This window comes from Eleutherodactylus coqui, chromosome 1 (assembly GCF_035609145.1).
Source record: "Eleutherodactylus coqui strain aEleCoq1 chromosome 1, aEleCoq1.hap1, whole genome shotgun sequence".
In the NCBI taxonomy this organism is placed as follows: Eukaryota; Metazoa; Chordata; class Amphibia; order Anura; family Eleutherodactylidae; genus Eleutherodactylus; species Eleutherodactylus coqui.
Window position 1 is genome coordinate 361,706,052 of NC_089837.1, and position 27,926 is coordinate 361,733,977.

General features: G+C 41.5%; 1 protein-coding gene across 1 annotated transcript; it reads left to right on the forward strand.

Moving 5' to 3' along the window:
- The first annotated feature begins 788 nt into the window (after positions 1 to 788).
- Positions 789 to 26,298, forward strand: TMEM182 (transmembrane protein 182). The gene is made up of 5 exons (XM_066577804.1): positions 789 to 1,043; positions 1,154 to 1,256; positions 3,273 to 3,371; positions 5,950 to 6,087; positions 22,228 to 26,298. The coding sequence occupies exons 1-5, from the start codon at positions 906 to 908 to the stop codon at positions 22,449 to 22,451; spliced, it is 702 nt and encodes a 233-aa protein (XP_066433901.1). The 5' UTR covers positions 789 to 905; the 3' UTR covers positions 22,452 to 26,298.
- Positions 26,299 to 27,926: the final 1,628 nt, after the last annotated feature.

Below are 27,926 nucleotides of genomic sequence, written 5' to 3' on the forward strand. Positions count from 1 at the left end.
AGTATGTTAGGGTTAACCTAGAGAAAGGCTTTATTCATAAATCTTCTTCCCCAGCTAATTTCTTACTGTACTTAGAGTTTCTCCTTATAAGGCTACCTACACATAGGCGAGCACGATTTCAGGCCATGAAACTCGGCCCGATATTGTTCTCGCCAACATGTAATATGTTTTCCTATCCCATTGAAAACAATGGATGATGTGTTCCGAGTAACCCGAAAAGATAGGACATGCCTTTCATGTATTTGACTCCATTCAAAAGAATGGAATTCATATTCTTGCAAGATTTGTGCATCTCACAATGCCCAAATCTCGTGCGATTTTCTTGGGCCATGTGAGAACATAATTGCTGAACTACATCATCTGTGAACCTGCTGTTATATATTATAGAAACTGCATAAACACACAATAAACAACAATATACACATATATAGTAGTCATGTGGTGATCAATTCATTACGATATTACAATGTATTATTTATAGAACTGCATAGAAACCCGATGCATTATTAGACGAGGTCAACAATCCCTATTGCAATGTATTGGAAATATGTTTTAACAAACACGGAGAAGTACAATCTGTCCTCATGTTAACGATTCTGGCAATAAAGAATGATGATTGTTGGATATAAAATGTTCTTCCAGTGGATGAAGGGAAACCAGCCTTCATGCCATCCCCTGACTCCTCAAAAAGGTCAGTTATTTTGGATGGACACTCCCTGTCATAGCAACATAGCAGAGCTGCTTAATCAGAGCCTCAAAATAGAAGCCCCTACTCATATTTTACTCTACTAGTTAGTTGCCTGCAAATTGCTGGAGGACAGACTGAATTACTTTAGCAAACAGAAGAGGAATATCTTATCTAGAAGGGAATGTTTATGTAAACACCTCTCTTACCTACCTCAAGCATGAAGCTCAGCATTGGGATCTTTTTTGGTGGCTTTTTTGGTGCTTTGGGAATTTTAGTTCTTTTGGTGGCGTTTGGATCAGACTATTGGCTACTTGCTAGGGAGATTGAAAAATGCTCGAAAAACCAAACAGATGGGGTTTGTGTTATTTTTATTGTCTGGATATCCTACTGTAATCTATATTGCTTTGTGAAATATATCTACCGTATGTATTTTTTTCATGTGTAATTTTTCCATTTCATCCATAGGTTGTTGACCCAGTCCTACTGCATCATGAAGGTTTCTTTTGGAGATGCTGGTTTAATGGGGATATAGGAACAGATAATAACACCATGAAAGCTTTTTGGATCAGTAAGATAAATATTTAATATATTATTTTCAGTATATTCTATTGATATTACTCGTACATATTTTATGGCGTAAACATATTACAGTTGGGACATACCCTTCAGATCCTAAAACATGGTTACCATTTCTGCAAATACTGTTATTCTGTGTATACAGTCCATATTAGGAGATCAGAATAGAATTTATTATAGTCTCTCGTGTTTATAGCAACTGAATGACTCACAAAGTGTTATTTTCAGAATTGGTATTTTCTTAAAAAAATGCAGAAAGCAATCTGGCCAAAGTTCTTCTAGATAGCAAAGAGCATCATGTTTAACTCTGACCATAATCCCTGTATGTCTATTATGACTATTATGCAGTGTCAACATTCTTAGTATTAGAGTTTCAGGCTGAGTTCAGAACAACGTATGGAAACACCTTGGAAATATGGATCTATATTATCGATGTGTTCTATTACGGCCATAACGTCAAAAAATATTTTTTTAAAACAGCTGTAAAAACACGGCAGTGTAAATAGATTCATAGATTTATTCTAGCTCCATATAGCTGTCCCCAAAACACTGAGCTAAATTAAACTTGTCTGAAAGCTGGCTTATTAGTACATCGTACGTTAGTTTTAGATTTTTGTTTAAAATAGACAAAATTAATCCAAGGGGGTTCACGGAGTAATGAAAATAAAACATAAAGGGGGTTTCTGAGTTGCTTTTTTTAAAAAATATGTAATTTTGGACCCCCTGTGCCCAAAACTATATAAAATCAACATACTCACTGTTGGGCCGGACTGACGTTTTGCCAGTCCGGTGTCACAGCATCTAACAGGTGATACAAGGCTTGGTAACGTGCCATAAACCTGTCACATGGACTTCTAATTTAGAAGCCTCTGGTAAGTCTATGGGACATCACTGATGACGTCCTTGTTGGGTCTGCCATTGGCTGCAGCAGTCACATGGGTAAACAATCCACTTGTTGACTGCAGACAGAATAAATGAAGCATCGGAGGACTGGAGCTCATGATGGGGGGTGGGATTGCAGAGAGGTGATTATTTGTCTTTTTTTTTTTCTTAATAATACTCATTTTCCCACTGTCAACACTGTGTCATGACAGGGGTGAACTCAGAAAACCCTATAATCAATATATAATAAAATGTAAAACTTTCTAATAAATTGTCTGATTAGTTCCTTACTATTTTCAAGATCAAAATTAAAAAACATGGAGGAGGGAGCCTTTAGGGTCGCCAAGGGACTGAAAGGCTAATAACAACAGCATTTTGAAGATTTCTGCTTGCTGTTAGTGAATGGAAACATTTATGATTATGTCAAACTGACACAGGAGAACAGCCTGTTACAACAGAGAACTGTGACAAACTTATAAGCTGCTCTCCTATATAAGTTTTCTGCCTGACAGTGTAAATAAGAATGACTCCATACACTGATAGCTAGCAGAGATCTTTAAATAATGGAGGAATTAAACACAAGTCTGCTGCTCTTCCTCGCCATTCCCTCTCCTTACATGTCTGTTCTAGTACTGTAACTACTTGTACTGGATATGAATATATGGGCAGGTAATTAGTACCGAGTATAGTGTTACCCAATAATCCGCCATCATTGATGCAGAGAAAGCTGGACATTAGTATTGCTGTTCAGCAGGGCTTTAGGGAAGGAATGGGGAGAAGTCCAATTACAAAAATGCATGGGGCTAAATGGAAAGTAGATACCGGTAGATATTTTTTAGGAGGATGTTAACTAGAAGATTGTAATGGAAGGAAAATGATTCATTGTATGGAACAAGAAGATTATCAAAATGCTGAACCAATACTCTCATATAAGACTGGTGCTTTGTCTGTAAGCAAAAAAAGCACATGGGTTCAAATCCGGAAAATATTATAGAACTACTTGAATAGTCTTAATTGTTTGCAGGAATTTGAGAAGAAGGACCTAAGCGTCACCAAAGATAATTTATTGTAGAAGCCTTATTGTAGTGGTTATATGTATTCTGATATTATGGAATCTTTTCTGTAGCCAACCAAGCTGCAACTAAGAATTGCACACATGCCTACCTTTCCCCATTTCCAAGGAGCAGAGATGACCACAACTCTACAGCTTACCATTCTGCAGTTGGTACGTATAGCAATCATGTTTTCTTTATAATGGCATCACAGTTCTGTTTAACCTTCTCGGCTCTCTCATATGTGTTACCATCAATGTCAAATAAACGTACGTTCAAAACTAGGCAACATATAAAGAGATTCTCTGGCTTAGAAACCCCTTTCAATATGCCCATTTCAGTGATGCGAATTGCATTTATTGTTTTCATTATTTGTATTTTTTACATGAACAATAAAAAAAACAGTTTGTTTGAACTTCTGACCTTTTTTTTATTTTATGTATATTTTACATTTGTTTAAATTTTTTAGACCCCTAGTCTGACATGCGATCCCTTGCTTGTACAATACACCGCAATACTTATATATTTCATTGTATTGTGCCTTGCCATGTTCACTTATTAAGTGCTGTAGGACTTAATAGAAGCCATATGATAGCAGGACTGGAGGCCTGCTATTTGATAGCAGGACTGGAGGCCTACCTTCACTAGGCCTCCAGCTGCTATAGTAACCATTCAGCATCCCATGACAGTGTGACAGAGGGAGCCCCCTTGCTTTGTCTAACCAATTGGATGCCACAGAGTTTCCTAAGATCCAAGCTGCTGCAGGCGGATGGTAGCTGTGTAATTCATATCAGTACTGTATTTTCCCTATAGAAGTCAATAAAGCCAATAGGTATTCTGGGCAAACATTTATGTTATGGCAAATCCATAGGTTTTTTCATTCTAGTCTATGGGAGTTCTGAAAACCGGTCCAGTTGGTATGACATAAATTTGGCTCAGTGTTCGGTTCGGAATACCTTGTTAAGCCTGTTCTTAAACCGTGTCTATGGCTGGGCTATGACAGAATATAAAGCTAAAATATGAACAGTGACAGAGTATAATGCTTAAAGAGACTCTTGTCAGTCACCTTTAGCCCTGTAAGTGGGCTGAAAGTAGGTGATTCGCTGAGTCTGTGGAGGTAAGTTTTATACTCACCTTCCCCTTTGTTTCACTGGTGTGAGCGCTGAAAGTCTCCGCTGAATGCAATGAGAGCACGTTGCTAAGTAGACTGCCAGTTAAAAAAATTAGAATTGGTTGACTACTTAGCAGCTCCACTCAATGCATTCAGCAGTGACTTCCAGCGCTCTCACCGGGGGAAGGACGGGGAAGGTGAATATTAGGAAGAAAGATTTACCAGGAGCATTCTTGCAAACTCTATCCAGGTGGGACTAATGACATGCAGGAGCCACTCAAGGACATGAATCTTGTATCCCACGAACAATCCAAAAAAAGCTTGACAAAGGCCACACTGGCCAAAATGTAGCTGTGTTGTCGTCTGTTATGGGAGAATAAATTGACTTATAGAGTCTTGTGCACCCTTATATGCTGCAACAGTATCTTTTTTGGGGGAAGGTGAATATAACACTTACCACCCCGGACTCAGCAAGTCACCTACTTGCAGCCCATGAGAATAGCTTATAGGACTTAAAGGGGTTGTCTCGCGGCAGCAAGTGGGGTTATACACTTCCGTATGGCCATATTAATGCACTTTGTAATATACATCGTGCATTAAATATGAGCCAAACAGAAGTTATTCACTTACCTGCTCCGTTGCTAGCGTCCTCGTTTCCATGGAGCCGTCTAATTTCAGCATCTAATCTCCCGATTAGATGCGCTTGCGCAGTCCAGTCTTCTCCCTTCTGAATGGGGCCGCTCGTGCTGGAGAGCTGCTCCTCGTAGCTCCGCCCCGTCACGTGTGCCGATTCCAGCCAATCAGGAGGCCACGGTGCACCATGGGAGAAGACCTGCGGTCCACCGTGGGTGAAGATCCTGGCGGCCATCTTCGCAAGGTAAGTAAGAAGTCACCGGAGCGCGGGGATTCGGGTAAGTACTATCCTTTTTTTTTTTAAACCCCTGCATCGGGTTTGTCTCGCGCCGAACGGGGGGGCTATTGAAAAAAAAAACCCGTTTCGGCGCGGGACAACCCCTTTAAAGTAGCTGACAGAGTCTCATTAAAGTTGATTCCCTTCCACCTCCTCCCTGCTGATTGAGAGCTCTCTCCATGTGCACAGTTACACAGAAGGACCTGTACCAAACAGTGTCTGGAGAGAGAAGTAGGGTGGGGGGTGGGGACATATATGAATATACGGCAGCTTTACTGGACTTATCTCCAGTCCGACCCTGCAAAGTTTTTTTAAACTTCAGTCCTCTGAAATCAGCATGACTGTTACTATACTGTACTGCCCACAGCCCAGCAGTTAATGGGACCTGTGGGGTTCTCTTAAATAAGTCTAAACCACATATATACATACACACACTAGTTGCGTGTGTATGTAATATATATATATATATATATATATATATATCATAATTATTGCAAAATTATCTGTATCTCGCATCTTTGTTTTCTTCCACATTGCAATCCCTTGTGTAAATAAGGTCTTACAGATAATGCATCGCCTTCAAACATGTCTGTCTGCCTCCTAAGGTTACACATGTGGATTTTCGAAATTCAACAAAACAGTTTTCTGCCATCTGATTATATGCAGATTTTTCTTCCCAGCAGTATTTATAAGATTAGGTTTTATGATATATTTCATCTTTTCATTTTAGTATATCGAGGATTTTGGAACATTTTCATGCTTCTTGGTGTGGTCACCGTTGTAGCTGGAGGCTTCATCATCATCTGTGCTGCTCCTTTTGTAAACTACAGACTTTATAAAGCAGGAGGTGGCCTTTTTATCACTGCTGGTAAGAGATTCCACTAAGTACATCACACATGCTATATTTTGCCACCTTGTGTATACCGTTGTGCATATAATTCTCTATTTAAAGGACGCACCATGGGCTAGCAGTTCTTCATTTCTGATTGTCTCTATTGCTCTTTTTTGCTCTTTTTTGAGTATGTCATGCAAGAAACTCAGGGATAAATAACTGCGGGTAACCTGCTTTGAACACAGATACCTATACAGTGCTCAAGAGTAGAGTGAGTACAGTAGGTTAGAAGAAACCGGAGAGTGCTAAAATGCCGGATTGTGACAGGCAACTCAAATATAATCAGTTCACTATCGGGGTGTTTGCCAGGGAACAGCGTGCCATAGTGATGTCATGGGCATTCCCTGGGCAGATGTGGCTTGGAGGCATGCAGGGAAGACACCATTGATTTCTTCTCTACATGTCTGTGAATTCCAATAACTGATGACAGTGATTTATTTGGCTCTTACCACTAGTGGTTTGTATATGTACATTTATTATATGGCAAATCCATAGGTTATTTCCTTTCTAGTCTGCGGGGGTTCTGGAAGTAGCTCCAGTTGGTTGATCAAGTTTTCCTTGCTAACCTGTACCTAGATAGTAAGAAAAATAATCGATTAATTCATAAATATAGCAAAGAAATTTAAGTAAATTGAAAAAAGCATGTATTCCGCCCAAATGTACATAGTCTCTAAACCCACATGTACCAGTTTTAAGTTGGACATACATATTAAATAGAATTAGGCTGATGGTTTAACAACCGTTGAATGATCATTCACCACACATTTTAGTCCATATTAGTCATTACAACTGTAATTGCTAATCAATTTCAGTGACACCCGGTGATAGACGAACAATCTTTCTCTGAACATTCTTTCAAAGAACAATCTCTTGTGGACGAAAGACCTTTTGCTTGACTATCACACAAAATTTTAAAACATGGTCGACTTCTTTCTAGGCAGTCATGCTTGTGTCATTGGTTGGCTAAAGCTGTTGTTCTTTGTTAAGTTTCACACGTCATTGATATTTTTGCTTTAATTGTCCATTTTTTTCAATATTATTCTAATGTTTATGGAAACTTTGAAACATTCTTCATAACATGAATGTATTTTGCATGTGCGCCAGGTACTTGTGCATCAATATGTTTCTGTCAGGTACAATGTACATTACCCAAGCAGGAAATAATTATGCTAAGCCACTATTTTTGCTCTTTCCTACCCCCATCTACTTGTGTGCTTTTTGCAAAAAAATTTTTTTTTACGTGAATAATTTATGAGGATTATAATCCTTAAATAGAGGCTGTGTCAGAAGATCCATCTAAAACCAAACAGTTAGGCCTCGTTCACACGAGCGTGTTTGCACCCGCACAAAACTGCACATCTATTAGAGCCATTGGTCCCCGATGGTGTGTTCACATGTCCGTGTTTTACAGGCGGCAAACGCACACGCCTGCAAAAGACAGGTCTGTGGTGCTTGTCAATATTCCCCGCGGGGAGTCCCCTTGTCACTGAACACTGTGACAGCACAGTCACAGTGTTCAGTAACAAGGAGACTCCCGCGGAGAGTAAAGGATCCCCTGTCACAGCTGTCACAGCTGTGGCAGAGGATCACGATGCTCTGCGATTGCTTCCAATGGTGCTGCTGCTGCTGCCGGCAGCCCGATTGAAAGCAATGGGCTGCCGGAAACCCCTGCAGTGATTTTTGGGGAAGGGCTTTAAATATAAGCCCTTCCCTGAAAATCATCCCTAGCATGTGTAAAAAAGAAAAAATATACAAACTTACCTTTCTGCCGCTGCCGGGGCTCAGGCGCGTCTAACCGCTTGTCTCCCTGCACTGCTCAGAAGCTCTTTCAGCAGGCAGGGATTTAAAATCCCCGCCTGCTGAAAGAGCTGTATCTGATTCGCTAAGCACTCAGCCAATCACAGGCAGTGCTCAGCCATTCAATGAATGACAGCTGAGCGCTACCTGTGATTGGTAACAGCACTCAGCCAATCAGAAGCAGCACACAGCTGTCATTCATTGACTGGCTGAGTGCTGTCTGTGATTGGCTGAGCGCTCAGCCAATCAGATACAGCCCTTTCAGCAGGCGGGGATTTAAATTTCCCACCTGCTAAAAGAACTTCATTACACTGCTGGAGGCCAAGCGGCTAGACGCGCCTGACCCCTGACAGCGGCGGAGAGGTAAGTATATATATTTTTTAATTTTTTAATACAGATAGGTATGATTTTCAGGGAAGGGCTTATATTTAAAGCCCTTCCCCGAAAATCACTGCGGGGAGTGCCGCATCCTATTGTTTTTAATGGGGCCGCCAGCAGCAGCGGCAGCCCAGTGACGGTAATAGGCACGCAGCTTCATTCATGTGTGTTTTGGCAAGTGCGTGGATGTGTGGATTTGTGCACACACACGCACATGCAAAACAACGCTCGTGTTGACGAGGCCTTAGGGTGGTTTTACACCTGCTTTTGGGGTTCCGCTTTCCTGCAGCGAATCAAAGATGAGTGATTGCACCCTTGAACATTTGTAATATTTGGAGGGTAATTTAGCTTCAAGGGTAGCATCTTATTGGACTGTAGAGTACTTTACTTCTTAAACCATTGTCTCAGTAGGGGAAGGCAACACAGGTTCCTTATTTTTTTTAATAACAAACAAACTCCGAGAATGAAATAGCAATAGAAGATTTTGTCAGTTGCCCTAAGTTCGGAAGTTGCTGTGAAAACATTAGACAACCTAACTGGCGCAAACTAAGGCCTTGAGTCCACGGGCCCGCACTATTTCCCCGTGAAGAATCCTGCAGTGGATTCAACCCGGCCTGCAGACATGAGGCCAGAAAATACAATATACCTGTCCAGACGCTGCGGGGCTCTCCTCCGTGCAGGCCGGATCTTCTTTCTTCTGCACGGTGGATGTGCTCGGGACGTAATGCTTTCTCGCGGGCCCACGGCACAGATGCAGTGACAGCTGCGTCTGTACCGCGGATCTGGACGGCTTCCATTCTTTTCAATGTAAGCCGTGGGAGCAGTCTGTGCGGGAAAACCGCACAAAAATGGAGCATGCTGCGGTTGCAATCCGCACGCCGGGGAAAAATGACATTCGCAGGCATTTATTTACCTGCAGGTGCCCAATGATTCCCTATGGGTACGGATCGCATGCGGTAGACCCGCATGTTTTTTTAAATTCCATTTTTGCCGTGGACATGAGCCCTAAAAGTAGGAGTAGCTTTAACATAAAACAGATGTTATAGCAATCTTTCTTTCTGGAATCAGAAAGTTTGGTAATATATTTTAACCATAAAGCAGGTGACATTTCCACTGCACATAGGAACCCTAAAAGAAATGGCAGTTTACTGCACACAGTCCTAATGTCACTAAAGTATTAACCGATGACTTGTCTGCAACTGGCAGATGTGTACTCTTGCAATGATAGTCTCTAAGTTCTTTTCTATTATGTTTGTTTGTGGAATCAATAAAAGACATATCTATCATGATGTGAAGACTACTTTTTCACCGCTTATGCTGCTCTAAAGTGCACTTTTGTGCTTGGTGCTTTGGTTTTGGGAAGTCCGGATACGTGAATAGAGCGAGCATTGTTTCTCTCTTTGCTTCCTCTATAGGGGTGTATTGTTGTGCTGCTGACAATCTATTTTTTTGTCTTCTAGTCCATAGGTTCCTGGCTTGTCTCCAGTAACACTCCTGTAATTTTAGTGTTTGCTTTAGCATGTATATAGTGACTGAAGGGCCTGCTTATTGCGTGAAGCCTTGTGGTGTCAGGGTTCAAACCTGGGAACTCCTGTCCTCCAGTTGGCGTCTCTCCCTTTTCAGCTGTTCAGCCTGCCCATTTACACCAGCAGATGATCACTTAAAGAACGCTCAAATGACAGTTTGAGTGACAGCTTTCAACGATCATTTTGCATAAAGTATTAAGTAGCTACTCAGCTACTTAAGTAACAATTAGGTGTGCAAATGAAGCCTTAGCTGAATGCAGTTAATAGTCCAAGGGATATTATCTGTGCTCAGATCCTTTGTTCTCCACGGGGAAACAATGCTATCAGCACCCCCCGTGAAGAACTTCTGATAAGAGTGAAGGCCGATTTTTAGGCTGGACTGAATGTAAGGATCAGTTAGCAGTGCCTGAAAAGCGCAGGATGGGCACCAATTATCGTTAAATGATCGCCGATTAGCAATTTTTTCTTTAGCGATCATCGGCTGGTGTAAATGGGCCCAGCTCCAGATTATCTCCACCCTGCACTGATTAGCCACACTATTTAAACCTGGCCCTATCCCTTCCTCAGTACGTGGTTATTGAGCTCCCAGCCTGTAATCAAGCTCCTCTCCTTTCTGCTGCTCTGTGTACCGACCTCTGGCTTTCCCCGACTCCACTACTCGCCTGCTTCTCTTGTACTGTGAACTGATATTACCTGTGTACCGACCTCTGGCTTTCACTGACTATGCTTCCTGCCTGCTCCTTTTGTACTGCAAGCAATATTACCTGTATACCGACCTCTGGCTTTCCCTGGCCGCACTACCAACCTACACCAATTATGACAAAGAGACTACAACCCAGAACCAGATTGTTACAGGTGGTGTGCACACAAGCAGGTTTTTATTGAGGGTCGCCCTCAACTTAGAGTTTTCCAGATGTACTTGGTACCTCAGAGGGAAAGAGAATTCTCTTGAACTCCAAAGGAGAAGATGAATGCAGGACCATGGTCTCTTTGACTGGGGTCCTTGTGAGTCTGTAGTATTGCTTCCTCTGGTCTTCCTCTCTATCTGCAAAGGTTCCTGACACCGCGGACGTACAGGCAGCGTCATTCAGCACTTTCAATAACAAGCTGCCACTGTTCACTGGTGTCCGTCCCTCTGTGCAGCTATGCTGCTCTTTCTCCCCGTGTTATGTCGCAACTTCCATCTGCCACCTCACACATACCTCAGATCCCAGAACATCCTCTTCCTCTCTAACTGCAGGAACTTCCCTGGACCATGTGACCTGGCTAGCCAATAACTGTTTTTCTTTCATATAGAAGTGAGCAGTAATGTAACATTGCTACCTCTGGAGTCACTAGTGACCCACATTATGCACAGATCAAGACAATGGTAATAGTTAAAAAAACAAATTCAACATGCTTTCAACAATGGAACAACACCGCACCCCTATTACACCCTAACTAACCTCTAAGGGTAAACAACACATTTACTGAGGTCCTTCCTCAACACTCTGGTTCTTACTGAACTTAATCCAGTACTTTCTGGATGCCAGTGTTCTTGGGGTATAACCCCTGTCTGTTTCTGATTAGTCGTCAGTTCACCTTCTACCTGCAGGGCACATCTGGATGCCATAGCATGAAGAAATGAGGATAAAATGTATTTTTTTCTGTTTGTGACCATTTTTCTCTAAAAAATACTTCTAAAATTAATTAATATCCACTCCTTTTTTAAAAATAATAAGATAGCCAGACATGCCATACCAAAAAACAAACAAGACATTTTGGGGTAGACTAATAAAAAAAAATTGCCTTATGGCATATTTACACTGCCGATACTCTTGCCAAATTTTGTGTGTTGCGAGATGCACACAACTTGCTCGAAGATAACCCCATTGTTCGCAATGGGTCTATTTACACAGATGGTTATTCTCTCACAGCGATCTGTTGTGTTAGTACGGCCTTAGAATGCATCTTTGCTAAAGACAACATTTTGCTTTGAAGGACCAAAAGACCGAATGGTCATGAAAGGGTTGTACCCACCCTGGTGCACAGAGGTCCACAAGAGGGTGGAATATATTTTATCAAGTCTATTTACAAAGTGGCTGATTTTTTTCCCTACATTCATTGAAGCCGTGTCGGATTGCTACTTGCAATCTTGACATTCACTTGTTTTCTTTTTTCTGTCCTTAAATGGCATTTGGATCAGCTCTGTGGTGTTGTACCTAATTATCAGGACGCTGATGACACACTGTACTGAACTAAGGCAACTGGCAAGTGACAACAATGATTCTGTCTGATTATCTCCTTAATTGCTGTATCTTTAAATGACTGTGTTGAAATGCTCTGCAGCACACTGACATGCCATTACACTACATACACGGTATTAGAACACGATGTGCGGGACAAGACAGTCGCAGCCCCATCAGCAGGACAAATAAATGGAAACGTGAACCTTTAACACAGGGCTCTAAGGTCTCTGTCGATCGTTCACAACATGAGTAACCTGTAGAGATGAGCGAGCACGCTCGGATAAAGCAGTTATTCGAGCGAGCATCGCTCTTCTCAAGTAACTGCTTATTGGTCCGAGCGGGCTCGGAGGGGCGGCGGGTGGCGGGGGGTAGCAGGGAGGAGAGTGAGAGAGAACTCTCTGCAGCCCCGCTACCCCCATGCTGCCTGCCGCTCACCCGCGCCGCCTCCGCGAGCACGCTCGGACCAGTAAGCAGTTACTTGAGAAGAGCGATGCTCGCTCGAGTAACTGCTTTATCCAAGCCTGCTCGCTCATCTCTAGTGACCTGTCTAAGACTCAGGCCTTGTTCACACAAAGCGCTGTTTTAGCGCATTAGAGGGGCGTGCAAAGATTGCGTCTAATAGAACCAATGGTCCTATAGAAGCGTTCAGATGAAGGAATTTTAGACACCCTAAATACTCGCACCAATCAAAGATAGGACATGCAACTGCAATGCTGACATCTAAGGTGCGTGAAAAGATAGGACCTTTCATAGACTCCTTTGGGAGCTGGATTAGACGCACCACGCATCTCGGAACGTGTGAACAGGCTTATTAAAATAGCTGGAAATCACCCGTTCACGCAATCTTTAGTGCAGTATAACCGCAATGTTTTCACACACCTATACTGCGATAAAACAGCGCTCGTCTGAATGAGGTCTTAAAGTCTATTCACATAGGCGATTCTTACATGTAATATCCGACCAATTGCGATATGGTCAGATATTGCGCGTGACAAGAACACATTGCTTTCAATTCGTTGATTCACGTGAGCACATTTTTTTTTTGTCTGAGATTGAAAAATCACCGCATGTCCTATTTTTAGGCGATTCTGTTTTGTTTCCTATAGCAGCTAAAAGGAATCACATCACACTCACTTGTACATGCGATTTTCATGCAACTGTAATGCGATTTTTCTATTCTTCCTATTGAAACCACATGCGGTTTTCATGCACCTGAAAATCGCACGTTGCAGAGATGCAATGTATTTTTCTCGCAAAACGCAGAATTAACCCCTTAGTGACCAAGCTTGTTTGCACCTTAGTGACAGAGTCAAATTTTGGAACTCTGACTTGTGTCACTTTAACATGGAATAACACCGTAAAGGTTTTGCAGAACCAAGTGATTCTGGTAAAAATAGACCAATAGAATTTGTGTATATTTATTAAAAGTGCCAAAATTGGGAAAAGTTTGTAAATAATGTTATATTTTCAACTGTAATATCTCAAATATGTGCAAAGATACTGTACAAAGTTTTGCCAAGATATATATTTCCATCTGTTTATTTTATTCTGGGCGCACATTTGAGAAACCTTTGAGGAGACATACAAATTCAACATTCATTATCAACATTTTGAGGAACACTTTGTTTTCCTACACCAAGCCAGGATTGCAAAGATAGGTGTCAGAATGATAGATACTCAATGTATTCACTGAGGGGTGTCATGAGTATTTTGACCCCACATTTTTTTCAGGAATTAATGCAGTTTAGAGGAGAAAAAAATGAAATTTTATATTTTTGCAATTATGTCATTTTAAAGACATATTTTTTTTCCATAGTACACATGAAAATGAGGATTTACACCCCAAAATGGATACCCCTGTTTGTCCTGTGTTCAGAAACATACCCATTGTGGCCCTAATCTAATGTCTGGCTGCACAACGGGGCCCAAACCGAAAGGAGCAGCCAGTGGCTTTTAGAACAGACTTTTGCTTGAAGCGGATTTAGGCCCCTTTGTACACTTGAGCGGCCAAAACGACAGAGAACCCCCACAAATGTCCCCATTTTGAAAACTAGACCCCTCAACGAATTCATCTTGGGGTTTACTGCGTATTTTGACACCACACCTTTTGAAGAAATATAAGCAAAGCAGAAGGAAAAAAATAACGATTTTTATTTTTTTGGCGATGATGTCATTTTAAAAAACGTTTTTTTTCGTACAGCACACATATGAATGAAGACTTTCACCCCAAGAGGGATACCTCTGTTTGTCCCGTGCTCAGAAACATACCCATTGTGGCCCTAATCTTGTGTCTGGCTGCACAAAGGGGCCCAAACCAAAAGGTACATTGAAGTGCAACTGTTTTTAACTTTTACGTGATCGCCATTATCCATTGGATAACGGCTATCATGTGACCGGGGACTGTTCACTGTGGCCCTCGGTCACTGCTCCCGTCTCCCGTCTACCTTTAGGAGTCAGGAGCAAGGAGAATTTTAATTTCCCGGGCCCTTTCCTGCTTCTACTTTCGCATCACCATTTTGCCAATGGGCGTATGCACCAAAGTTGGGGAAAAGTCCGCAGATAAAGATCCCATTGGGGGACATCGCCGGAGGTCTTAGGTAAGTAATTTCACCTCCTCTCATGGATCGGATTCATAACAGGAGGTGAAATTTTAACTTTTACTTTTATGTGATCGCTGTAATCCATTGAATAGCAGTGATCACGTAATTAGGGAACGCGTACTGCGGCACCCGGTGAAATCTCCAGGTTCTCGGCTACATTTGCTAGCCAGGAGAAGGGAGATTTTAATTTACCTGGGCAATCTGCGGCTTTTGCTCATGCGTCCACCATCTTGGCGGTGGGCGCATGCGCAGATCCTGGGGTAAGGTCCACGGATAAATCCGGGGGCCTTAGGTACATAATTTCATCCTCCCTCATGGATGTGATCCATGAGGGGAGATGAAACTTTAACTTTTTAAACTTTTTTTTCTTTTTTTTTACACTTTTACAAACTTTTTTTTACTTTACATGATTGCTGTTATCCATTAGATAACCGTGATCATGTGACCGAGAACCACATACAGCGGTCCCTGGTGACATCTCTCTGCTCCAGGCTGCACCTGCTGGCCAGGAGCAGAGGGATTTTAAATCTCCTGGGAGCGCTCCATCGAGTGTGCATGCGCAGAAGGCGACATAAAGCCCTGGAAGGACCATATCACTGTGGGACATTGCAGAGGACATGGGTGAGTATCTTCATCTCCCATCATGGAGATTTTACTTTTTAGAACTTACAGTAAGATTTCCAACTGTCAAAGTTGCATTGGACTGCATGAAAATCGCGTTTTCGTGCAATGCGATGCAACAGAGAGGAAGGCTCCATAGGGAAATATATGCTACAAAACCTCATGAGTCGCGTGCATATCATGGGACCCATGAGGTTTTTGTGTCGGGATGTCGCATGCTACAAAACATCGCATTTGTGAATTAACCCATAGGAAAGCATAGGTTTCACATACATGCGATTTGTAGCATTATTGCAACGTGACAAAATCATGCGACTTTGTCACCCGTGTGAACGTGGCCTGATGCACACATGACGACTGACACAAACAATTAGCAGAAGTCATGTGAGTGATGAACATGACATCATCACTTCCTGCTTCAGCAAATTTTCTGGTTGTGCAGTGGTGTTTCATTAGTTGTTTGAGGATTTTAGGTAGACTAGTATCTCGTATTCTGTCAACTTACAGCACCTGATAAATCAAACCATGCTTCATCTATCATAAAGTAGAGCAATGGCTTCAAAAGTCCTCTAGCAATCATAGTCAGCGACCATGTACAGTAATTTATGCGTTTAGCTTTGTTGAGCTCTTTCAGTTTTTGCACCCGTGTTATTCGGTATGGTTTCAAGTTCAGAGATTTTAGCACCAACTTGCTGGGACAGTCTCCGAGTTCATTTCTGAGGACTATTTGCAATCCACTGATGAATATGACAGACAACTTCAGATGTCTGAACTGGTGGAGACCTCTGTTTCTTCACATTTGCCACAGATCCAGTTTAGTGCCACTTCTGACCTGGGTTCTGAGTACAACGTATAGCAGGTGGTTTTGTATCCAGGTACTAGTTGGCGAAGTCCTCTTGCATTTCCTTAGTTGATATGCGTTATACAGCCTTCAACAAAAAATATTTGCTGAGAACTTTCATTTCTTATACTGCAGCCTCCTCCAAAGAGCGTGGTATCAGGAGGGGGGGAGGTTACTTTTCGTGGCCAATCCTGTAATTGTAAAGTTGTTTGCATACAACCTATCAGTAGTATCACAGATCACAGACCAAGGTAGGAGTCCATTTCATCAGTTTTGTCCTTATTCAGATCAACAACCTTTACAGTCCAGTTCTGAAAGAAAAGTTCTTCAGAAAATTGAAACCTCCAGTTTAAGGCCAGCTTAAGGCCATTTACATGGAACAATGATCGCTCAAAGATCGCTAAAAAGCGATCGTTTGAGTGATTATTGTTGTGTCTAAGCGCGTGTCCATCTTGGACTTTTCGTGCACTGCTAGCTGATCGTTAAATTCAGGCCAACCTAAAAATTGTCGTGCGATCTTATCAGGACTGCATGCTGAGTTCTCCATGGGTAGTGCTGATAGCATTGTTTCCCGTCGGAGAACGAAGGAACTAAAAGCAGATACGAGCCCTCGGGCTATTAACTGCATTCAGCTTAAGGCTTCATTTGCACACTAATAAGCTATTAAGTAGCTGAGTAGCTACATAATAGTTTATGCAAAATGATTGCTCAAAGCCGTCACTCAAACTGCCGTTTGAGCAATCTTTGCGCGATCATCTCTCCATGTAAATGGGCCTGTAGATTCTGAGTAGATGGAAATGCCTTATCAAAGATCTATTAGTAGATCTACTGGTTGGCAACCTTGCCTTAAGCTTCTCTACATTGACAGATTGTCTGCCAGTAACAAGCATTGATCAATGTTTTTCCAAACCGAACAGCGCTTTTTTTTAGTTCCATGTACATTAGGCAATCATCAGTACTGTGTGTGTCCGTATGTGCCTGGAAGATTGTTAGTGCACGGTTGTTTGCTTTTTTGTTGACTGATTGCCACCACCGTCGCACAGGGTAATGATCTGGTTCGTTCCTGATCATTGGCCTGTGTAAAAGACCCTTTAGAGTGGCTAACCATAGTTTGATAAAGTATGAGCGATTTTCGAAATATGACCAATGGAACTGTTGTGCTAAAGTCATGGGAATAAAAACTACTACACGGTAAAGGACAGTAAAGGATTATTGCTGTTTTATAGCTTCCAGTTCCAGTAATATTTACTAGATTATATTAAATCAGCCAGTGAAGGTCATGTAGTTTTTATTGAGTTGAGTCTAATTATTCCCTGATTTGTTTATTCTAACTTCACATTGTAATTTTTAGTCTTTTTATTTGAAAGTGAACATTAATGCCTTTCTTGAATGTTCCCTTTAACTTACCAATGTCACTACGTACATTACAGGCTCATAAAATATAAATGCCTTGAAACTAAACAGAGCAGAAAGTGACACATTGATTTTAAAACTGAGGACTTAAAGTTCACTCTCATTACTTTATTAAAGTCTTTAACATTTCATGAAAGATCATTAATGAATTATCTGTTTACATCTTAGGCCTTTTTAATCAAATGTCAACATCTTTTTGGGGTCTCAGCTCATTAGACATGTTTCCACTAGCTCTGGCATGACAGGAAGAAAACCTTTGCAGTTAGTGATGTATTTTTTAATTTTTTTTTAAAAGAAGGAAACTTGCTAATTCATATGAAAAGAAATTTACTTAAAAGCCATTCTAATTAAAGATTTCAACCCCCCTCCAAATATTTTACACTTCCTCTGTAATGTCTGTTCAAAAAGTACAGTTGATTGCTTTCTTCTAAATATCAATTTTAATTAATAGTGATGGTATTCAACTTCAAGAATATTGTATCAAAGGCTTGTTGACGGACACATTCATATTTATGTGTTTCATAGAACACATATTTGACTAAACACACATTTTGTCTGCTAGAGGCACCTTTAGATACCCTTTTATTCTTTTTATGTGGGAGCTTTAATGTATAAATACAGATATGTGGTTTATCATTCTTCCATATTGTTGTCTATTATAACATAACTTTCATTTGGGATCCACTTTTATTTGGGATCTCTAACGGACCTTTTTTAGAAATCTGTAGAATAATATAAAACCATTCAGAATCACTGATTCTGTAATGGTGATAGTTTCACTAAGTATGGTAGGTAGTTATTGTATATGTGATAATATGAACATTAAGTGACCAGCAACATGGTTGTCATTCACAATCCGCAAAGAAGATGTCCTCCAGCTTTCCTGGCCATGAATGGTAAAAATGTATGATTATGCAGCAATAGAAATGAGGAGATAAATCATTACTTAACTTGGAAGATTAGAGATCTTGGAAATCTGAATATACGGGATGTCAAAAGTGTGGAAACACCTATACAAAATTAAAATAGTTTGGCAGACGGCGATACACTTTTGCATACAAGTGGTTTGGGAAGTGGGAAACATGTTAGGCCATGTGACCAACATGATGGCCATTTTGAATGTTTCCCTCTTGGATTCAACGCTAATTTTTCCAATGGGAAGGCAGGTGTTTGATATATCAAGCTGGCAGAAAATTTCACCAAAAAAACCCACTCATGTGCTTCATTTCAACACAACTTTAATAATTCTTATGTTAACACAGTGATTTTTTGTGAAACCAGGAAATTGACCATAATCTCTACAGAATGTGTTTGATATGCTTCCCAGCTTATTCGAGTGTTAACCCTATCCTTTTCACTTATTTCTGATGAAGTCTCACCAAAATATCAGGCTAAATGCGAGTACAAGCATCAGCAAATCTGTTTCAGATGGGCAACGTTACATGTCTATGTATGTGAAAATGTGGTGGCCATTCAACTGGACTCCTATAAGCAATCCACTTCTGAGGAAACTGCACAACAAGACAGTCTCTGACAATGTGTCCCTAATAAGGTGGGGTGCCATCTTTTTGGAAGAATTCTGGAAATGTTCCATCCTCTGACAGCAATGAAGGAAACATGTCTTCATCTGACCACCTTGCATTGCTGTCTGCTCTTAAAGGGGTTGTCCCGCGGCAGCAAGTGGGTCTATACACTTCTGTATGGCCATATTAATGCACTTTGTAATGTACATTGTGCATTAATTATGAGCCATACAGAAGTTATCAAAAGTTTTTCACTTACCTGTTCCGTTGCTGGCGTCCTCGTCTCCATGGTTGCCGTCTAATTTTCGCCGTCTAATGGCCAAATTAGACGCGCTTGCACAGTCCGGGTCTTCTTCTCTTCTCAATGGGGCTCGGTGTAGCTCCGTGTAGCTCCGCCCCGTCACGTGCCGATTCCAGCCAATCAGGAGGCTGGAATCGGCAATGGACCGCACAGAAGAGCTGCGGTCCACAGAGGTAGAAGATCCCGGCGGCCATCTTCAACCGGTAAGTAAGAAGTCACCGGAGCGCGGGGATTAAGGTAAGCGCTGTCCGGTGTTCTTTTTTAACCCCTGCATCGGGGTTGTCTCGCGCCGAACGGGGAAGGGGGGGGGGTGTTGAAAAAAAAAACCCCGTTTCGGCGCGGGACAACCCCTTTAATGTTCCGTCAATGAAAAAAAGGGCCCACAATTTGGGTATTCCATACATACTATACCATCACCTTAGGTGAGGCAAACATGTTATATGGATCAGTCAAGGGAGGGTTTGTGTCTGACTAGTATTGGTGATTCTGTTTGTTGACCTCACCATTCATAAGGAACTTTGATATTTCTTTTTAATGAACAGCACTTGATATGGAAAGTTGCTTTAAAGCTGCTGTGTCACCCATTCTGCAAATTTTATCTCACGGTTTCGGTCATGCTCCACCAGCTTTTGCCGCATCTGCTATCTGTAAGGATGTCATTTATGAGTAGACTAAATTCTCAACATGTTCTGCTTGAGATAACGCCATCATTCACATTGACGGTAATGAAGAAAAATCACTTTGTTAACACGAGAAGGAATAAAGGTATATTAAAATTAAGAACACTATTATCTTTCTGTTCAAATTATCTGCCAGTTTGATATATCACACACCTACCTTCCCATTGGAAAAATTAGAGTTGAATCCAAAATGGCTGTTATGTTGGTCAGGTTTCCCCTTTTCCCTGTAAGTTTGTATGCAAAATTGTATCACCGACAGCCAAACCGTTTTCATTGTATATGAGTGTTTCCACACTTTTGAGACACCCTGTATATTTTAATCAGGCTCTGTTATCACTAATTCTATATTCCATTCCATTGGTGTTCCAGCATTTTTGGTGGCAGGAATAGCATAGCTTGTTGCACTACACTTGCTGTCAAAAGCATCGGAATCCCAAGTTGAATCTGACGGACCCCATTGTTACTCACGTAGATCCCACTGGATACATTGGGACGAATTTGAAAACTGATCCAACTTTCATGACTGCATTAGGAATGGAAGTACATTCATATATATATTGCTTCACAAACACTCAGTCCTTCCTGCTTACTGCTGACCATGACTGGCTATAGAAGATCACTGCTGTGGTCAGTGATTGGCTGCAGCAGTCATAGGTCCTTGTTAACAAACAGGAAAGATAGTGTGGTTGTGGAACAAATTTAAAGGGGTATTCCAGCATTTCAAAGTGAAAGTTATGTGATTCATAAGGCGATAACATGGAATTTTGCAATATAATGTTATAACTTGTTTTACAAAGCTGCAGAAATATTGATTTACCTGTTGTCTCCTCTGCTTAGTTCTCCGTTGGTATCCAATGGTTATTACCTGTAGTCTCCACTGTTTTACTGGTCAGGCTGCTCAGTGCCTTCATATTTTGTAATGATGACAGTTTGTACAGCTGTGAATGCACGATCGTCCATAACTGGCAATGGGGCATTGTGGGAGATATTGTTTTTGCACTCCGCGGACCATTTTAAATGACAATATGGAAATTGTTTGCACAGATCGCCAAAAAAATTTGCTGGAGTTAAAGGAGTTGTCTGGTTGTAAACTACTGATATTGTAATCACAGGATAAGTCATCAATATTCGGTTGCCAGGGGTTTATTGCCCCCTGCTTATCTGCAGTCGGTTCACTCGTGTACTAAACTGATTTCTGCAGGAAGTAAACAGCTCCATTCTTACTGCAGTGGCCAGATTTGTTATTGCAGGCCAAGTTCCCTGTCAGGATCGGTGGCTCGCGGGCCTGTTCCCTCACCGCCGCCGGCTGCCGTGGGGCGCAGGGGAACCCCAGTCCTTGTCATATCCCCTGTCGCTAGGTTCCTCCCCACGGCTGGGCTGCTAGGGACGCGGCGGGGGGCGCCCCACGCAGTGTCCTTGGCTCCATGGCAGCCCGGCACTCATCTCCTTCTCCGCCTCCCGCATGGCTGGGTGTGGTCCCAGTGGGGCTGGGTCTTCCCGTTGGCTGTCAGACTTCCCACCATCAATCATTGTCTGATTGTCCTAATGGTTGCCAGTGTTAGTTTGGTTTTCCTGCTACACCCACGTACTTCGTCTTTTGACTCCTGGTTTTGACTCCCTGCTTTTGGACCTGACGTTGCCTTGCCTGTACCCTCTCGTTGCTGACCCGGGAAGTCTGACCCGCCTTGCTGTGGTTTGTTCCAGTATCTGTCTGTTCGTTAGTCCCCGTGTTCCCCTTCCTTAGTGAGTGTAGGGACCGTCACCCAGTTCTCACCCTCGGGCTTAGCCCAGGGGAACAAGTAGGTAGGGACAGGGGCTGTGGGCAGCTCTTAGGGACTACTCATACCCGGACCCCAGTTCTGTGACATTCCCATTGTAATGATTGGAAATTTTCCTGCAATACCAAGCTTTTCCACTGCAGTGGGAACGGAGCTGTTTGCTTCCTGCAGAAATCAACTCTGTGCACAAGCACCTCTGCCTGGCAAACAGGTGATTGGGCAGCAGACCCTTGAGAGTCTACTACTGATGACTTATCCTAAGGACTGGACATCAGTAGCGTACAACCGGACAACCCCTTTAAGTTTGATGATTTAGGTGGACATTTGGAATAATGATAATAAGTGGAAATGTTACCCCTTTTAAGGTTTGAGTAAACCCCTTGAATAATATATTCCAAAGTAACTCAGCTCTCTTTCTATTTACTTTCAGGTATATTTTTCACCTTCGTGGTGGTAATGCATGTCATCTGGGTTCAGAGTGTGTCCGATGTGAGGAGTTACCAGGACATGAAACAAGAGGATTGCCCGGGTTACACTGTGGACATTCGCTATGGCTGGTCCTTTATGCTGGCACCATTTGGAATATTTTTTTCTCTCTTGGCAGGAATGCTGTTTCTCTTGGTCGGACATACTATTGTAGTCCACACAAAATAACCTAGTCAAGTCAAGGCTTCTTCAAGGTTTCAGCTTTAAAACTCTTTGTAGTCTCAGCTATCTTTTGTAATAGAGGACCCAACTAGTCTCATGGCTGGAAGTTCATTTCCTAGAAGTCTTTTCTGAATTTATCAATGGGTACTGTACTTTGTTTAGTTACTTCTAATTGTATTTGTTGTCTGTCTAAGACCAAATATCACGGTAGGTAAATGCTTGTGAGTGTATTATCTCAGTAACAAAGTATAGTATTGAAACGTGTTTAATACATTATAGTGAAAGAGCAGAGGATGGAATTTCATCCTCTCATGTGCTGCTTGTTCTCTTCCCAGCGTTCACATAGATGGACTTTTTCAGTGCCTAAAATAGAATACAGTTGTTCACTTGGTTTCAATGCCAGCAGTCGTGACTCACACATATATAGCCGCTCTCCGCCGCAGCGTTTTCATAGGTGCACAATGTGTGACATTCTTAGTAATAGTAGTCGAATAAATAATTCACGTCTCACTTATGTATATCAACTAGGATTTTTTTTTTGTACATTTTGAAGGAATATTTATTCTTAGGACACAATATCAGGCTATGCGATAGGTACACAAGTTATAGTAAAATAGATGGGGATATATAACATTAATATAGGCTTCTCTCACAATGAGTGTCTCAGCAATGCAATGATAGTGGGACAAGCAGACATCATTTTGTAAAAACTACATATGCAAAGAAACTGCAGTAAGTTCAGGTAAGGCGGCTTTCACACGAGCAACAAAATTGCGCGATTCTCTCGCGATGTGACAGTGCTACAAATCACATGTACGTGAAGCCTATGCTTTTCAATGGGTTTCTTCACATTAGTGATGTTTTGTGTGCTCCTACATTGCGAGAAAAAAAAAATCAGTGATTTGTAGCCCATGTTCCCCTATGGAGCTTTCCTTTGTGTTGCATCGCATTGCATGAAAACGCAGTTTTCGTGCGGTGGGATGCAACTTTTACAGTAGGAAATCCTACTGTTTGCCCTAAAATAACCCAGCTACATAAAAGAAACAAACAAACAATACATCACCCGAGGGGCTGTCTGGCTCCACCGCACGTCTCCTCACAGGTCCCCTGCACACTTGCTTGTAGTTTTTACCCAGCGCTTCCTGTTAAGGTGTTTAAAAATCCCACCTCCAGGAAGCGCTGGCTCTGATTGGTTCTCAAGTGCTGCGGCCCAGCAAATCACTGCAGCGCTCAATGAACCAATCACAGCCACCGCATTGAATGGCTGTGATTGGTTCATCGTGCGCTGCAACACCTCCTGGAAGCAGGGGTTTTTGGACTCCTGGGTCAAAACTACAAGCAAGTCTGCTGGAGCGGCAGAGTAGTTGTGCGGCAGAGCGAACAGCGCCTGTTAGGTGATGTTTTGTGTTTTTTTTTTTTTAATGCAGCCAGGGCTTATTTTCGGGGTAGGGCTTATATTTCAAACCTTCCCCCCACCACCAAAATCCTGGCAAAAGAGCGCTACAAAGTTGCACGACTTTGTAGCACCACAAAATTGCAATACTGACGTGAGAGAACACAGTGATATCACACAGATGCAATATCGCTGCAATTTTCTCATGGTAATATCGCTGTCGCCCGTGTGAAAGAGGCCTAAACCACATACCAAACTGCTGCTTTGTCTAAAAGAGTTAATCGTAGTCCCAATAGGCTAATTGTCTGAGCGGGATCACGTGACAATGACTACAGTCTTTGTAAGGTGCCGTGACATCCATCTGGTTCATTATTTTCTACCAGTAAACCAAGTGGAAAGTGCTGCTTTACGGTAGAATACAGTATTCCATTTAGTACCTAATTGGGACTTTGGGTGTTCATTCTGCGGTTGCTATACTATCCACTTAGGAAGTGCAATTATGGCATCTAATAGATGTCAAGAGGTCTATCTTGATGACGCATCCTCTTGAAAAGAAATTTGTCATATTAACAGACTGCTTAACTTAGAAAGCAATCCACTGGGTTTTACTGTATTTGGGAACTCTCATTGAGAGCACTAAAATAGAGCGCACCTTTAATACGGATAAGACCTCTCAGCTGATTGGCCGAGAGACTACACAGTTACATCTATGGCAACTTAGTAAACAAGTAGTCATGGTTAGACTATGTGATTTCTTTCGGCCAGTTACCCAAAGGGCCTGCACCATTAGCATATGGAGCATATGGTACCCACAGAAAAGAGTTTGAAGAAGCAACTCAACTAGTACCATTTTTTTCCTTTAGTCATGACCGATTCCCTTTGAAGTCGATTCTAATCCTGGAGGTCTTTGCGACTTTAAACAGGAAATACTGCAGTAGTTATCGCTTTAATTGTTCTCTCCTCCATTGTAACCGGAGTTACATTTTCTTTACATTTGAGCTAGTATTGTCAAAAGCATTGATAAGAACATGAAGCATTTGTTCAAATAACAGAAAATGAGTTTACAGCAGTGAAAGTACTTGTGTCACCATGTACCATTCTAAGCATTATGTGACAGCATAGCAGATCATTTAATAGAATGCTAATCATAGTAAACTGCCAAAAGCTGTTTTACTTAATGGAAAATTCTAAACTGGCCCAACAAAATGATTCATGTTTCATTGTAATTATCTCCACCTTCAATGCACCGCAAAGTCATGTTTTAGCTAAATCTGTATGTTTAAAGAATATAAAATATAGTCGCTTCATGCAAAGAATCCTCTATGTTGTAGAACATTGGGGCAGATTTACTACTGAATATTTGCCAGTTTTCTGATGCAAATTGCGCCAAAAATTTGTCTTATGGCTTGCACCATATCTATGATATGTTTTTAGACCGTTTTGAACACTTTTTTTTTGCAGCATCCAGCAAAAAAAGCATGGCTTCAGGAAAAGGGGCGGGGTCTAAATGTGACATCATGTGCCAAAATGATGCCAAATTTGCAACAAAAGGTTACTGCTAAATCTGGTGTAAAGTAAACAGCTACTAGGTGGTATAAAGTTAGGCTACACAGTCTAAACATGAGCCAGATTTATCATCCACTGTGATAGATCTTGCGCATTATAGAACGACCCAATCTAAGTTTGCACTGTCCAATTATTAGATAGTAGTACATTCCCAATTCCCCAAAAGTTGTGACGCTGTGTAAAATGTAAATACATGTCTCAATTTCAACTTTTAATATGTTTTCTATGTTCTATCTGAATAAAATATGGTTATATGAGATTTCCAAATCATTGCAGTATTTTTTTTCTTTACATTTATTTACATTTTACACAGTGTCCCAACTTTTTTTGGAATTGGGGTTGTAATAAATCTGCCCCCTTGAGTCAAATAGCAGCTATGCAGATAGGCCTGGTAAGGCTGCCTGTCCACGGGTGTTGTGGTATCCAGCGGCGGCGATCGGCTGCAAGATACCACCGCCTGGGAGCAGGAGTCGGCAGGCGGATCTCCGCTTTCAGCCTATCTGACAGATAGGCTGACCGCGGAGAATTGCGGTAAATTCGCAGCATGCTGCGAATTGCCGCCCACGAGCGGAGAATCACAATGATTCTCTACTCGTGGACAGGGGGGGAAGCGCTCTCCTTAGCAAAGCCATGGAGAGCTTTCACTGCGTTCCCCACGGCCGGATTATCGCCGCAGGGAGTGCAATGAAAACCTACCCGTGGACAGGCAGCCTAAATCTTAAATAATCTGCTATGTACTGTAGTGCGTTGAATTAGTGAGCATTTAAGTACATCTCTGGTGATGTAACAAATATTTGGATTACAGAAACATTTTGACTTTTTTTATGTATCTTATTTTTGCAGTGGATTATATGTTTACTATAATAAATAATAAACTATTTTTGTTTGTATATATTCCATTGAGTCTGCTTGTGAAGTGAAGATCAGAGTGACCAGCATAATGTGTCAAGTGGGCAGAAGCTGCCATATATTAAAGGGTACTCAGGCACCCATTTCACAGAAGGCCAAAATAACCAACATATGTATCTATTAGCCTGCTTACTTGTAGTTAGAAAAACTCATATGAAGAGAGAAAATGTTATGTAAGAATAGAAAAAGGGCAAAGTGTTGAACCAATCCCACAGTCTGAATGGCTGGATCTTGCCCAGTTTGACTAATAGGATGAAATCTTCCATCGTGTCCCTCTTCAGTCAAATGAGCAGCATCATTTAGCTTTTTATCATATTCAATTTGTTAAAGCCTAGCTCCGAAGATAATCATGGAAGCAAAAGCACCTACAACCATCCCAACAATAATCACTAGGGCCCTTTTAGACACAATGATTTTCGCCCAAAAATCGCTTAAAGCCATCTTTTGAGCGATAATCGGTGTCTAACCGCACTGACACCGTGCAGTTTTCGTTAAGCCGTTCTGAAAGATCAGCGATCAGTTATCAGGAATTCACAGCAGGAAACAGCTGATACTATTGTTTCAGCTGTATCCTGCGCCATAAACACAGGCGGGTTATGAAGAACACAGCTGTCCAGCTGTGTACTTCAAACCTCGCTCGGAGCGCTCAGCTGTATAACAGCCGTGCGCTCCGAGCGGGGAACAGCTGGATGCAGAAGACAAGCGGGATGATTGCTCAGTGGATGGAGGCAGAGTGCGCTGATAATTGTTCCAGCTGTCCATCTACCTCAATTTACAATAAGCAGGCAGTCATTCACAGATGAACAACTACCTGTTTAGACTAAATGATGAAGAGGCAGACTAACGATAATTTTCGGATCTGCCTGAAAGATCCGATCAGCGATAATTTAATGATTTATCACTGATTGTTCTTTCACAGCACATGTTTACACCTAACAATTATCGTGCAAAGCTCTCGATCTAATGAGCAGTTTGTACTGAAACTGTGCATTTAGAAAAAAGTATATGTACGATATTATGTGGCATATGTAATGACCGTATTTGTAAATGTCATACTAGTTTGTTAAGCTATCACAATCTATATGCAGACAATTAAGGCTATATTATAATTTACAATCTTTCGGATACAACAATGAATGAATTCTGTAATGATGTAGTAGTTGTATATATCTAGTGTAAACAGGAGATAGTAAATTAGCTTTATAACATTTCATATTAGCATAACACACATTATTCAAAAATGTTTTCCTTTCTATTAGGGTGTTTTGAGAAACCATTGGAAAATATCCATATTGGATGTGTTGAGTTAAACTGGTGACTTCATTTTATTAGTTCTTCTATTACTTAAGGTACTTTTAGGCGGAACAATTATCGTTCAAATAAATAGGTCAAATGAGCGAAAGTGAAGGATAATTGACTGGGTGAACTTTTACTGCAGATCCACACCAAAATATATGTCAAAATTTACATCAAAAGATGCAGCCTTTTACACCAATTTTGGTGCAGATTTGCGGCAAATTTTTCTGCTGGGAGAAAATCCACAGCAAATCCATTACATGTGAACATACCCTTAGGATGAAAACACACACTTTACAGCTGTCTGAACCCTGCCA

What these genes read in the sequence shown, in the direction of transcription:
- TMEM182 (XM_066577804.1), top strand. Translation starts at nt 906, where the DNA reads ATGAAGCTCAGCATTGGGATCTTTTTTGGTGGCTTTTTTGGTGCTTTG. An exon ending in CATGAAAGCTTTTTGGATCA is followed by an intron (nt 1,257 to 3,272) that starts GTAAGATAAATA and finishes TCTTTTCTGTAG; the next exon opens with CCAACCAAGCTGCAACTAAG. An exon ending in TGGCCTTTTTATCACTGCTG is followed by an intron (nt 6,088 to 22,227) that starts GTAAGAGATTCC and finishes ATTTACTTTCAG; the next exon opens with GTATATTTTTCACCTTCGTG.